This window comes from Dendrobium catenatum, unplaced genomic scaffold, assembly GCF_001605985.2.
Source record: "Dendrobium catenatum unplaced genomic scaffold, ASM160598v2 fragScaff_scaffold_390, whole genome shotgun sequence".
In the NCBI taxonomy this organism is placed as follows: domain Eukaryota; kingdom Viridiplantae; phylum Streptophyta; class Magnoliopsida; order Asparagales; family Orchidaceae; genus Dendrobium; species Dendrobium catenatum.
In genome coordinates this window covers 7,503,011-7,517,550 of record NW_021318852.1, presented here as the reverse complement: position 1 = coordinate 7,517,550, position 14,540 = coordinate 7,503,011, and the positions used below count along the sequence as shown (strand labels likewise).

The following is a 14,540-nucleotide window of genomic DNA, read 5'->3' as shown; positions in this document are numbered from 1 at the left end:
TGTTAACCTCATCTAAAACATCACTGATGAAACTTTTATAAGCATCAAGAGTGTTTTTCTCAAGATTAAGATCATCTTCCAAAAGTCGACGAACTTTTGCCACAGAAATTTTCCTGAAATTTCAAAGAAAACAAATAGTCAATTTCTAGAATGATGTAGCTCTAAGTAGCAAAAACAGAAAAATTGACCGCAAAAGAACATTCAAAAATTGTTTGGCCGTAGTTGACCAACAAACATTTAAGTAAAATAGTTTTTCATCAAGCTTTACATACTCGAGATTTGCTCTGAAATAAGGACCTCGTTTTTTAATGGCTTTCTTTATTGTATCTTCACTAAGCTGATCGTCATGTTTAACATCTTCAGCTGTCATGGATTCTTGATTAGGCTTTTCTTCTTCAACAGGATATTCGTCCACCCCATCATTAATATCAGAACTGGTACTTTTACGATCTTTGGGTTGCTGAGGCTCATCCTTTTCATCAGGGGTTTCTTTGCTTATACGTGGTGAACATGGATCTGAAGCACTTCCCGTCGTTGTACATAGATCGACATCATCACCACCATAAAAGCACTGTTTTGAAAAGAAAAAGAAACTAAAGTCCATATGAAGGGAAAAAACATCCTTACAATAAGAATCATGATCAGTAAAGCAGCAAATGAAAATCCATATTGCTTTCATGTTCCCGAGGTGTCAGGATCCAAGACTAGATGGCCAGGGTATATGGCATAGTAGCATTTCATTTGTTAGCTTTGCTGCAACTCCCAGAAGAAGAAAAAAAGCGTGTGATTCCTCTAGAACAGGTGGCATAAGACTAGTGCGCAAAAAAGTCTGAAATTTCAACACACTTGATTTGATCCCAAATCAAACACTCGAGAGTTTCCTGCATGTAATGGTACGGGAATTTCCCTTTTTGCTGCTGGAGGAACTGAGAATTTATATACCTAAGATCTCAAGTAATCAAAATACTAAACCCGCAAGTTGATATTCAAAGAACTGCCTATGAGGAAAAAAAATGAAAAAGAAAAAACACTGCCAAAAGAGCAAACTCTTCTGCAAAACATAAAGGCAATACCACAAACTCCATGGATCCTCTTTTAGAGCCGAAGGACCCAAAGTTTGTACTTTATGATGAAGTTGATTTCATGATCATGATATAATTGTGGAATAACATGATGCCTGAAATCAATTGGTCGTTTATGTTCTTATCTACCACAGAAGAAGTTTAAGATGTCGTCAAACAAACATACTCAAAATTTCTAGATAAAAATCATCCGATTCATGTTCTCTTACTCAAAATGGCAGGACTTCTAACTCTACTATTTTTAATACATTAAATAATTTTCCATACACCTAGATTCTAGATTCAAGAGCCACTTAATACATGATCAACATTGCCAAACTTTTTCAAACCTACAACCCCTGCCCCGGCAACAGAAAAATAAAAGTTGCAAAATGGTTTCCTAACAACCGTTGTAGGTTAAGGAAATCTTTCAATTTATTCCACATTTACCCTTAGTATGTACATGTTCTTCATCTTGCATTAAATATTCTATCCATCCATAAAATAATTAAAGATCACAACTACAAAATAACCTTTTTTGCTAATCATTATGTACTTTCATACCTCATTATGGGGAAGACAATTAGACAAGCTAGAGAATAAGTCGGTTTATATCTTATTGAAGACAAAAATCACTTGCCATTTTCTTTCTACACTCAACAAAGAAGCCATATGGAAACATCATTATAGGTCAGGGAATCCCCCCTTCAAAAACCCTGCAATGTATGTTTCCTTCTTTTTTTATGAGTGAAAACATAAAAACAAAAAACAAATTATTTTGAGACTTGTGAAATGCTAAACATTATGTTTTTTTTTTCTAAAAGTGATTCTATATTCTCTATTCATTTTCTAATTGTTCACTTTGACATTTGGGGACCTTCCAAAATATCCAATATTTCTGGAGTTATAAGGACTCATCATCTTTATTGATAATTGCACTTGGATGACATGGGTATATTTCATAAAACACAAATCTAATGTCAGCATTATTCTCCTCATTTTTACTGTAATGACACAAAAATAATTCAACCCTAAGAAGCTTTGCTATGCGCTTTGCTAGGGTTTCCGTCTCCGTAGCGATTTCCGTCGTGCTGCTTTGCTCATGCTTTCTGATTGCGCTTCTTCGTTCTGGAAAGTGTTTCTTCATTTCTTTTTGTGCTTTTCTTCTAGATGGCTGGTAAACGTTTAGTTGACGCCGGTTTTCTTGATGGCAAACCTTCGTCTAAGTACTTTCCGGATGCTCTTTCCGGTAATGTCTCTTCTTTCCTTGAGCTTAAAATTTATATTCATCGTGGGCTTCCCTCTTTATGGATTTCTGAGGCTGAAATTCTTTCGCTTGCTGCACCTTTTGATTTCGCGTGGGTTGGGAAATTTCCGACCAACCGGCCATCCCTTGAAGCTATTCGATTTTTTTTTTTTTCAACTTAAACCGAATGGTGATTTCTCTGTTACGGTTCTTAATCCGAATAATGTTTTGATAAAATTAGAGAATGATTTTGATTATTGGCATATCTTTGCGCGTCGCTCTTATTTCGTTAACAATTGTTACATGCGTTTGATCAAGTGGTCGCCTTTGTTTGACATGGATGTTGAATCACCTATTATTCCTATTTGGGTGTATTTCCCGAATTTGAGACCTCATCTCTTCTCTCCAAGGATTCTTCATGGCGTCGGTTCTATTTTTGGTCACCCCCTTAAATAGATCATGCTACCTCTACTGGTTCTCGTCCTTCAGTTGTTCGTGTTTTGGTCGAATTGGATGTCTCCAAACAGTTTCGTAACCAGATTTGGATTGGTTTGGATAATTTGGGGTATGTCCAGTCGGTTATTTTGGAGGATATGCCTTTGTATTGCTTGCATTGTAAATCTTTAGGACATTCCAAATCGGAATGTATACTCTTACACCCGCAATTAGCTAAGTCCCATTCGCAAAGGGATGTTCCTCCTACTGCTACTGAGCTTGTTAATATTGTTAGTTCGCTTGGTGTGCCTAATATGGAGGTTGTTGTGGAACCAGAGTCGAATCATTGTTTAGTCAATTCGGTTGTTAGTCCTGTTGTGTCTCCTGGGGCTGGCTGTCATGACTCTGCGACTACTTTTGTTAATCTTGGGGGTGGGAAGGTTTTGCTTTTTAATGAGAATTGTGTTGTGCTTCTGTTGCATGAATTTGTTGTTGGTAATGTGGTGGGTTTAACTGATGAAGGCGGTGGCTCCCCTATGCCCATGTTGAATGGTGTTGGAGAGGAGGATATGTTATCCTTGAACAATTGTAAGGTGAATTGTATTGATGTTGGGGGTTTGGTTGGTGTGAATTTGGACTATGTCTCCATGGAGCAGGTTGCTTCTATTCCTTTTGGTAATCCGTCTGAGGCTGTGAATGTTGGGGTCGCTATTGATGTTTTGTCTCTTGGGGTTGGTTGTCATGATTCTACAGGTGTTTTTAGTGGAGGAGCTGCATTTGGGGAGGGTGCTAGTCCTGTCGTTAATGTTGGTAATGTAGTGTCTTGTGGTATGTTGGTTTTTCCCACTCCTATTGCAACTCGTGTGTCGTCTGGTGAACGTCTTGTGTTGGATTATGTGGATTGTCGCCTCTTTGGTGAGGCTTTGATTAACTCTGTTGTGCTAGATTCTTCTCCTATTATTAATCTTGCCCAGAGAAACGTGAAATTTGTGGATATTACTATTTTTGTTATGTCTAATGCTGAGTTGAAGGCCCGTCTATCCGATACTTTGAAGAATTCAATTTTGGTCCCAAATGATTGGTTGATTTTATTTTGGATGAGGCAGTTTCACCTTCGGTTGAGGTTGAGGAAGTTGTTCTCGGTGATAATGTGAAAGGCAAAAAAGTTAAAGTAAAGCTAAGAAGAAATAGCTTCTGGTCCCCTCCATCGCTTTTATTTCCGTGGGTTTTTTTGATGCTATGGACGATGATGAGGCAGCTCCTTACCTATCACCCTGCTGGTCATCTTGTTGGCAATCTTGGTGGTATGCTTTCTGCTTGTTCGTTACCTAGGATGATGTTTCTGTAGATTTCTGTCTCTAATGGATGGCCCTTGGTGGTTGTGGGGTCGTTGTGGGGGGACTGCCACTATGAGTCTGCTTTTGGCATTTGGCTTATGATCTCTTTGTTGTTTTAGTTTTTGTTTCCTTTCATTGTTGTTTTTGGTTTTCGGTCCGTGCTTATACTGTCCTTTTCTTTCTTAATAAAATTATTTTTCTCACTATACATTTGCAAGATGATGTACCTTGGTGTATGCTTTTTGCTGATGATATTCTTCTTGTTGATAAGACTAGAAAGGGAGTTGAAGGTAAACTTGAATTATGGAGGTCAACCTTAGAGTCTACAGCAAAAAAGGTATCACCCACCCATCTTCTTGTCCTGAAACTATCCAACAGAGTTGAGTGATGAAAAAGAAAAAATCGTAATCCTATGAAAGTCATTAGGACTCTTCCATAATCAAGTATCAAAAAGATACTGAGGAGAATCAATCCTAATTGCCATATACCTAACCAATAGAATGCCCTCAAGAGTGATTGGCTTTAAAAGTTCTCTAAACTATCTAATTTAATTCATCCCCACAAATCAGCCTCTTAAAAATTCTACCAAAAATCTCTGGGAGCACTGCCAATATCCACATCCACAAACAATACGGGTAAACTTAATCCTAGAACCCTCAAATGTGTCTTTGTTGGTCCTCCACTAAAAAATGGTATAAGTGTTAATCATCCTACCAACCAAAAATTTCTTGCTTCAAAAAATGTCATCTTTTCTGAGAAGTAAAGTTTTTAAAATCAAACTCATCTTCATGAGAACTCTCAACTAAAAGATAAATTTGATGAAACATCTATCTTTTACTTTGACATTTCAACAACATAAACTCCAACAAATCCAGACAATATACACCTTTAAGTCTATAGAATAACCCCAGCCAAAATCTCCAGTAAACTCAGGACTCAGAACCATTAACAAGGTAATAGTGATCAACACATCACTACACATTCTCCTAGCTCCCAACATAAGCTTCAATTTCTTTACAATACCACAAATCCTATTTGAGGCATGTGAAAACAAGAATTGAAAAGATATTATAAGAGAATAAATACATGCTCTGGAAAAAAAAAATCACACTTGGGATATCCCTAAATTGGTGATGTTTTGTGTTACTTTGAGTTTCCTCAATCTTTCAATTAAGTTTGACGAATAAATTAAGCAATATAAGAATCATCCATCATAAAGCGAGATTTGTAGCTAAAGATATACCCAATCATATGGAATCGACTACTACGAAACTTTTGCTTATGTTGCAAAAATAAATATGATATGCATCCTGATTTCTCTTGTAGCCAATCGCGAATGATCCACGTAGCAATATGATGTAAATAATGCTTTCTCACATGGGAATTCTTAAGAAAATTATTTAAGGATCCACCATCGGGATTTGATAGATCTCCAAGAGCATGATTTAGCAAATTCATAGAAGTCATAAATGAAGTTGGATATAAACAAAAGCAAAAGGAGCATACCCTCTTCATAAAACACTCAATTGATGATAAAATGTTAATCCTCATTATATATATTGATAATATAATTATTATAGGTGACGACAATAAAGAAAATAAATCTCTCAAGAAAAAACTTGTTGAAGAATTTGAGATTAAGAAGTTGGAAAAACTCAAATCCTTTTTGGGCATAAAAGTTGCTTAATTTAAACAAAGAATAATCCTCTCTCAATAAAAATAAAGCATAAATCTATTTAAATAAAAATTATTGATTTCAAATCTTATGAAACCCTAAATAAATCAGGTCAAAGACACGCCTGAAGAAGGAAAAGAAGTATACATGGAATAATATTGAAGATTAGATGGAAAACTAATCTATCTCACACCTATCCAAACTGATCATTTGCAATAAATCTTGTTAGTCAATTCATACATATTTAAAAAGTCTCACATTCAAATTGCTTATAGAATTCTTAGATATTTTAAATCAAACATAGGCAAAAAATTTATATAAAATGCAAGATACTTTATAAAACTGAAGAATATACTGATGCAAACTATGTAGGATCAATAGTGGATAGAAGATCCACGAATGAACATAATCAAGAAATAAAATTTAAAGTTTTTTTTTAATATTTCTACTTTTCTACAATATATATTATACAAAAACTATATAAATACAAATATTTAAATTCACATTACATCCCATCAAATGCAAAAAAAAACATATCTTCTGAATTTATTTTACAACCAACCAAAAAACTTAAAGTATTCCCTAATGCACAGTATTTATTTTACATTATAATTGAAATAAACATGCATTCTAAACAGAAGCAACCAAATAATCTCTTGACGTATTTGGAATGCAATGTAAAGTAGGTGCAGTCAATTAGACTATATTATCTGAACTTGAATGTCCTGAATTTGATCTTTGTGATGGGAAGCTAATTTTGCATGCAAAGACATTGCTTTGCGTGAACCTTTGTCACTCAACTAACAGGCCCAAAATTTCTGAAAATCAGCTTGAGCACTTCAACCATCTCTACTTGGTTCATCACCAAGTATTTAAAAATTCACTGCAAAAGAATTCAGATTTTTTAACAAAGAAAAAAAGGTACTTACATTCCTATTCAAATTCCCTAAAGCAAGAATCAACACCCTATGTGAAAAATACATATTCTAATGTTTAGGACAGCATACATAATTAGACCATGATCAAAATAGCAAAAACATGAAGGTAGGATGAGGCCCACATACTACTTTGACCATATAACGTCATAGATTCTTTATCAAATTGAAAGATAAAAACAAGAAATAAACAAATTACTCATGTACAATAGAACCATACCTCTTCCAAGCATTGCTTTATAAACCTCTTATGCACATCCAACGATAAAGTCTTCATGCCCAAATCCTTCTCTAATGCCCTTCTAACACCCTCAAGAGTCAAGGAACTGCATCACGGACCAAATCAGCAAACTTGAATATATCAAAAGTGCAAACTCAACTTCTGTTAGACTTGTTGTATAAACAAACAATATGAACTTCAAGTAGAAATAAAGTGTTAAGTTGAGGTGAGAATTAACCAAACCAGCAGTTCTAGAGCATGCAACTTGACATGAACCAAGTCAAGCGAAAAAAAAAAAAAACAGATTAAGTTTTCAAATAATTTATATACTGGCATGGGCAGCATCCAGATACATAACGTTCTTTTTTCCCCGAACAAAAAGATAGGTTGAAAATTAATAAAGAAAACAAAGAAGAAACCCTGAATTCTGAGTTCTAATTTTGTCTATTTAGAGCATATCCACTGTACTAGTTATTGAATTTTATCTACTATCGTACTTCACAAGCAATGGTCGCTTCAAGGCTCCATTTGTTAGGTTCCAACTTTATAGTTCAGCTGCTCTAACTTGAAAGTTGAAACTTTTTTTTACCCGATCTGATGCATTATGTGAGCCTTTTTTTATCTATTTAGCTAGCTTATGCACTGAATCTACTATTGAACCTGACGTCCTTCCATACATCACAAACAGCGGCCACTTCAAGGGTCCATTTGGTAGCTTCAAACTTTATAGTTTATACTCCAAAGGCTCTTAAGAAAAAATTATTAGATTAATAATGCAAGGATAAAGATACAAACATAAATTGAGGGATTCAATGGCAAAAAAAATATACAAGTACAATTCATATTTGTAAAATGACTAATGTACTCCTTGACAATCATTCTACAGAAAAATTCTTATGGTATCAATCATTTTATACAAGTACAATTCATTGCTTTGGATAGTACATCAGCTTTTGCTACATTCAAAATTGCTCAATCTATAATCAATCAAAATATGCTAGCCAATAAGAAGGACAGGCATCATGCAAATGGATTATGTTAACGAAAGGTTCATCAAATTTTAAAAACTCTGATATAATTAAGATTTAAGATCAACAATAGTCAAGTAACAATCTTATTTTTAAGAATTATTATGCGATTTATTGCATTTGTATCAATCATTCTATAAGTTTTGAAGTACATTCTATGGAAAAATTCTTATAGTATCAATCATTTTATACAAGTACAATTCATTGCTTTGGATAGAACATCAGCTTTTGCTACATTCAAAATTTTTCAATCTATAATCAATCAAAATATGTTAGCCAATAAGAAGGGCGGGCATCATGCAAATGGGTTATGTCAATGAAAGGTTCATGAGTTCATCAAATGTTATATTTCTGATATGATTAAGATCAACATTAGTCAAGTATCAATCCTATTGTTAAGTTTTATTATGTGATTGATTGCATTAATAGGAGTAAATGACCTAAAATGGAGAATCTTAATCTAGAAAGCTCTCAAGGAAAAATGAAAGTTCAACCTTCGACGATTATGTTATCACAGAGATTTATCAAATTAAAAGTAATTTTCAATATTCCTTTTTTCTTCTATAATATATCTTCGTAATTAAGGATATTCTCCTCTTTGTTTATTTGTTACTTCTTTCAGATTTTATCTCTTGTATCAATCTATATATAAGAACATATATTGTAGTGAAATTAGTCAAAAAGTTCAACAGTTATAACAAGGTATAACCGTATAAGACATGGCTATACTCTAATTGTCACTCTACTTCTCCATCATCCCTCTCTATTTAAAATAATTTCTCACCAGTGTTCACTCGCCACATTCACACTTGCATCTAACTATTGCATCACGCCTCATGCCTTCACCCTTCCTAACCACAATCCCCCACACCCATAGTCTACTCATGTGATACAACCAAAGTCCTCTCAGCTAAGCTTTGGAAATGATACAATCTCAAGTTGATCACCTTTTTGTATCTTCTTGCACGCATGTAGCCTTCATGCTCGCAAGTATTGTTGCTTGTGTACTCCCACTCGTGCATGCATCTACTAAATAACCTCAGAAAGAGATTTCTCTTTTGCAACATCATTTGACTATGACCTCTCAATCTTTTATTAATAAACTCAACGTTGTGCTTTTTTTTCTTTGTGGCATTCTTTGATAACTTCCTCTACTTCTCTCTCCGAAGTGAAACCGTCCTTCAACATTAGTACTACTATCAAACTCAATGGTATCAACTCTCTCTTATGGCTTGGAGCTTTCCATTTCCTCATTACATCTTATGAAAAACTTCATCAACTAGATTCTTCGACTCCTGAATCAACAGACACCACCAAATATACAAATTAGAAAGCCTCGGACTAATTAGTTCTCACATGGATGTTCAATAGTCTCAAACCTATGATAATAAGTCATGGTTGACTAAACCTAACCTATTAGGCTTAGTATTGACTGGGTCTACTCAAGGTTGACAAGATGGATATAAGAAAATACCTTAGAGTATAAGGGCATGTACATAAGTTTTACAATCCATGATGTGGTTTATGTTAGATAAATTCATCAGATCAACACAATGTTACAAACGCGAGTCAGGTTAACCACTAGGTTGACAAATGAGTTTAAATTAACCTAATGTGACAAATTGAGTAGAAACTAAGTCAATCCAATTATAAGGAGTCTAAGACCAATGTGAATGGTCTCGGGGATAGCCTAAGAGTAAGAGTGTTTGGTTCATCACAGAGTACTCATAATGACATAAACACTACATTAATAGAGTAATTGACCTAAGGACTAGCTAGACTACCCTACGTCTCTCTAGAGTAAGCAAGGCTAATATGACTATTTGCAGGCTCCAAGTGCATGTGCAAAAGTATCAGGAAAGAACAAAAAAGACTATGGGTGATGTGAAACATGTAAGTGAACAAGGATTGCCTTTGGAAATTAACAATACTTTAAACTTTAGCTTTACTAATTATAACTTATGTTTAAACAAGTTAGATTTCTTAGAACTTTTGTTAAGAGATCAAGTAATAGCAAGCAATTACAATTGAGATTAACAAGATACTTGCAAGTAGCAACAAAATAATAGTAAAACTAATGGCAATGAAATAAAAATCCACGACGTAACATCAAGAAATGTTCACCATGAGTTCCTTCACTCTCACTTTTGAAGTTGGGGCTTAGCGGATAAAGGGTAGGAGCAACCCAAGTGATGCCACCACAAGACAAGTGACATGTAGGGTCTTGTTCATCGAAGAAGTAGCCGGAGGAAGAGAGGTTGTTGATCGGCCGACGACTTGCCAATGTCCCGTGGGTTGTTGCTCGTCAATTGTCTCAGCGAGGCAATAGAGTATGCGGTTGACGTAGCTTTCCACTTAATCTTCATAGTCCCAATCCGGTTCAAAGAAAGGAGAGAACAAGATGTCGATTTCCCCTTGAGCATTGTAGGAGAATCTGTGGTCGACCTCAGGGTCGGCCATTCACCAATGGTAGAAGAGATGAGGAGTTTGTCTTCTTTTCGTGGATCCAAACTGATGAGAGATTTAGGGTTTCCAAGGGAGATGAGGGGAGAGGAAGGGGCAGCCAAGGAGAGAGGGAGGCTTATGGGGGCTAAGTTAGGTTTAGGGTTGGGGTGGAGTTTTCAATAAATCTGATATTAATTTCATATTTAAGTAAATTTGGAGGGAAATAAATTTGAAATTAATTTCAAATTCAAATTAGGATTAAGGGCTTAAAAGGAAAAATCAAAGGAGGTGGCCATTGATGGGGGCCGACGGCATTACGAGAGGGAGGAGGGAGTTGGGGAGAGATTTAAAAGTTTCCAAAGCAACTCGTGTAAATTAAGAAAGAGAATATTAAATCGAATCTAATTTAAATTTAAATTAGACTTAGATTTATACACTTTCCTAAATTAGAGAGTGTAAATATGAAAAGTATTTGAAAATTAAGAAAGAGAATATTAAATTGAATATAATTTAAATTAGACTTAGATTTATACACTTTCCTAAATTAGAGAGTGCAAATAAGGAAAGTATTTGAATTTCAAATAATACTAATTTTTTTCCTGCCTTACTTGGGTTAATTTAGGAAACAATTATGATGATTGAAATCATCATAATGTAGGTGGCCAAAGGGTGGGTCGATGGCAATGGGGAGGGGAAAGATGGCGTCGGGTAGGGGAAAAGGGAGACGGTTTGAGCTTGCGCGTGGAGGAACTTTGGGAGGTGGAATTGGGGTGAGTTTAGGGATGTTAAAGGTGGGCCGAAGGGTCGGGGAATGGAATACATCCGACGGATGGGGGAGAAGAAGAAGGGAACAAGAAAATAAGCCACGAACTCTTCCAACGACTGGTGGATATTGCGCTCGCCCTCACCTCGGACTCTCTCTTCTCTCTTGAGCACACACAAGAAGAAGAAGAAGACAAATATCAAAATTTCATTCAATCATTAATTAACCTTTTACAAAGCATAAGACCGCTATATATAGGTCTCAATCACAAAGAAAAGAAAAGTACTCAAATGCCCTCAGGGCTACAATAAGAAAACACTCTTCATAGGGGTAAACTAGGAAAATTGAAATGCAAAATAAATAAAACATAAAATACATTAAAAGTAAAGACTCTGAATCGTAGTCGCCGATCTACGATTCCTCGCCGGTACACATGTCGAAATCTCTGAGCGATGTCCTCATCAATGGGTCCTATCGAAGCGAAGGGTACTGATTCTAATCTAATAGATATGTTAAAGGGTCTTAGGTTGACTAAGTAGAGAGTATGAGCACAAAGTTACTTGAATTGGTCAAAGATAGGCTTGGATCATAGACAAATTGGTATGACCTATGGCAATATGTTAAATATATGGAGAGAGATTTGACTAAGTCAATCAAAAGGAAGATGTACAAAGCTCAAGGCATATTGAGCCAAGTGAAACTAATAAATAGCCTAAGTGTACATGTTAGAGATTGAGTGAACCAAAGAGAAAAAATCAGAAAAATAGAATAGAGTCAAAGCTAAAGTATCAATATAGTAACTACAAACCCAAGAAGGTCACCACTAAATGATAACACTACAAAAAGAATAGGTGCATGAGTGTGAGCAACACCTCCTACTAAGACCTAGAAAGAAAAAATAGGGTATAAAAAACTCGATTGTCAAAAGTAAAACAAAAAAATAGTGACAACACACTCTTCATTTAGCATTGTGATCCTCAATGCATGTTGATGGCATTCTTCTCATAAAAAAGAATTTTTTTATCTTAAAGAGATAAATTATGCAGCTTCCTTTTGCAACGGATATTTGGAATTATACATCTTGCTTTGGGAAATGTCTTTAGGAGGCCTAACCTTGGAAGTGTGAATTATTGTTTGCATTTTTTTCCATTTTCCATTTGAGGCGATTTCACCTCATTCATGTTCATGCAAAGTTTGTTTTATAAAAGATAGTTGTTTTGAGGCATACAAATTGTAAAATTTAAAAGTATCGTTGGTTTTTTGGGTTGGCAAATAACATGATCACATGCATTTGGGGTTGAATTTAAATCAGGCATATTTGCATTCTTAGGATTAAATTTTCAAAGTTGAATTATTTCTTATTTTGGTGTTAATTTAAACTTGAATTGAGCTGTTCTTTTACCAATTATATATATATTTTCCTAGGGTCTAACAAGTTTGTAAATAGATATTCTAAGGTATGTAATTTTTAACTTTTGATAAAAATTTTCTAGCCAACTCTAATATTGTAAGTACAAGTTAAATGTCTTATTCAATTGAGTGTGGCACAATTAATACTCTTAAGGTTGAATTTAATTGAAAGAATGTTGCAATTTTTCAAACATATTTTAAAAATGAGAAACTACGCACTCATAATTTATGATAGTGGGAACTATATGAATGATGTGTCAAAGTCTACCTTACATTACATGAATTTGAAAAACGAACCACATCCACAATTATATCTGGTAGCTTGGATAGAAACACTGCTATTTTTGAGTCTCATAGATGTTTAGTTCTTCCTTAGGTAACAACCTATACTAATACAATCTAGCGTGATGTCCTGCCATGGGCTCTACTCATACTATTTTGGGTAGACATTTGTTGTATAATTTAGATGCTAATAATTTTGGAAGGTCTAACACATTGTTTTTAAAACAAATGAGAGGAGGGTAGTTTTGAAATCAACAAACATAAGGATAAATATGAATCTACACGAACATATATTATTCTAGGATTAGATTGGGGCACTTAAAAAATATTAACAAAAATATTTTTTAGAGTAAGATTTTAGATCTTAAGATTTTGTCTATACATGTGGATGCTAATGTTATGTGGGAAAAAAGAACTAATGATATTAAGAATATTGCAAAAAATGTTGACGCCGGAGCTGAGTCACTTAATCACGTTAACTTCAAGATAGTTTAATTCCATTTAGTTGTTAATATGTCTATATAAATATAGTGTTCATTATGGTGGCATGTAGCTTTTTTTGTTGCTTCCTTTGACTATAAATACATAACCAACTCTTGTAATAGGGAGATTTGAGATATGAATAAAATTTGAGTTGTATGTTGTGTCATTCTTGTATCCTGAGATTGTTCTTAGGTGGTGGATTCTTTTTCCCAAGAAGTTCTTGGAGACTTGCTCGGACACGGACACCGGATCATCGACGTGGATTCGTCGAGCCCCCTCCGGTCCGGATCAGAGCCAGCAAGTTGCTAGTGTTTTTGTCCGTCGTCGTGTCGCCTCCGTCGCCAGTGTCATTTGGTGGTGACCCGTCTTTAGTGGCGAAGCAGCTTCGATGGCGAATTGGCCTTGATGGAAGAAAGAAAGCTTAAAGGAAACAAGAAGAAGACATCAAGAACAGCAGTTTAAAGGGTTTAGTATTGTTATAATTCCAATTACAAACATTCTCAAAAAGAGTAATTTCAATGGACTAAGTCAACTAACTATGTTTTTTTACTAAAATAAAAGAGAGATTACAAAATGAACATGTATTTCAATTACTTTATCACAATAAGGCGTTTGAGGTTTCTTCTAATGTGCTTGGTATTGCTATTGGAGCGTCAAGTTAAAAGAGAACATCCCATTGCATTTTTTTTAGTAAGAATTGAATGAATTTAAATGAAAATAGATAATTATAGTTGTGCAAACTCTTCAATATTAGAGACATTGTCTATTATCAAAACAGTTTATACTATATTCTGATTATTAAGCTTTGAATATCTAAATTCTCAAAAAGAAGCTCAAAAATAAACATACCATGAGGATTGAGACTTTAATAGAATATTCATTTGTATTAAATATTGTGCTAGAACTAATAATAAACTTGCTGATGTTTTGAGCAGAGTTTTTATCCTTCCACATATAATGCATGGTAAGAGTGATCATATAAAAGATTTACTTGTAAGGATTTTCATGGAATTTATCAAGCAAATAGTGATTTATATTTGCTTAAGAAAAGCTACAAGAAGTTTGGTAATTTATTTAAGAGTGCTCATCTTTGAATTCTTAATCCATTATTGAGGGGTTTTCTAATTTTAGAATTCTATGTTGGGGTTGTTAGCGGATGATATTGTATGTATTTTTTTAATAATGTAGGACTTGACAATATGCTCAAAGTAAGAAGCAAA

At 34.6% G+C, this 14,540-nt stretch overlaps 1 protein-coding gene across 3 annotated transcripts in view; it reads right to left on the bottom strand.

Annotated features, from left to right (window-relative positions):
- The window catches only part of LOC110106199 (nucleolin 2), a 31,241-nt gene that overhangs the window by 14,778 nt on the left and 1,923 nt on the right, over window positions 1-14,540 (bottom strand). For all 3 annotated transcript variants that reach the window (XM_020835986.2, XM_020835987.2, XM_020835988.2), the window contains exons 2-4: window positions 6,910-7,015; window positions 273-571; window positions 8-113 (exon numbers count right to left, since the gene is read on the bottom strand). In XM_020835986.2, coding sequence (XP_020691645.1) covers window positions 8-113; window positions 273-571; window positions 6,910-7,015 — 511 coding nt within the window. The remainder of the gene's footprint in view (window positions 1-7; window positions 114-272; window positions 572-6,909; window positions 7,016-14,540) is intronic.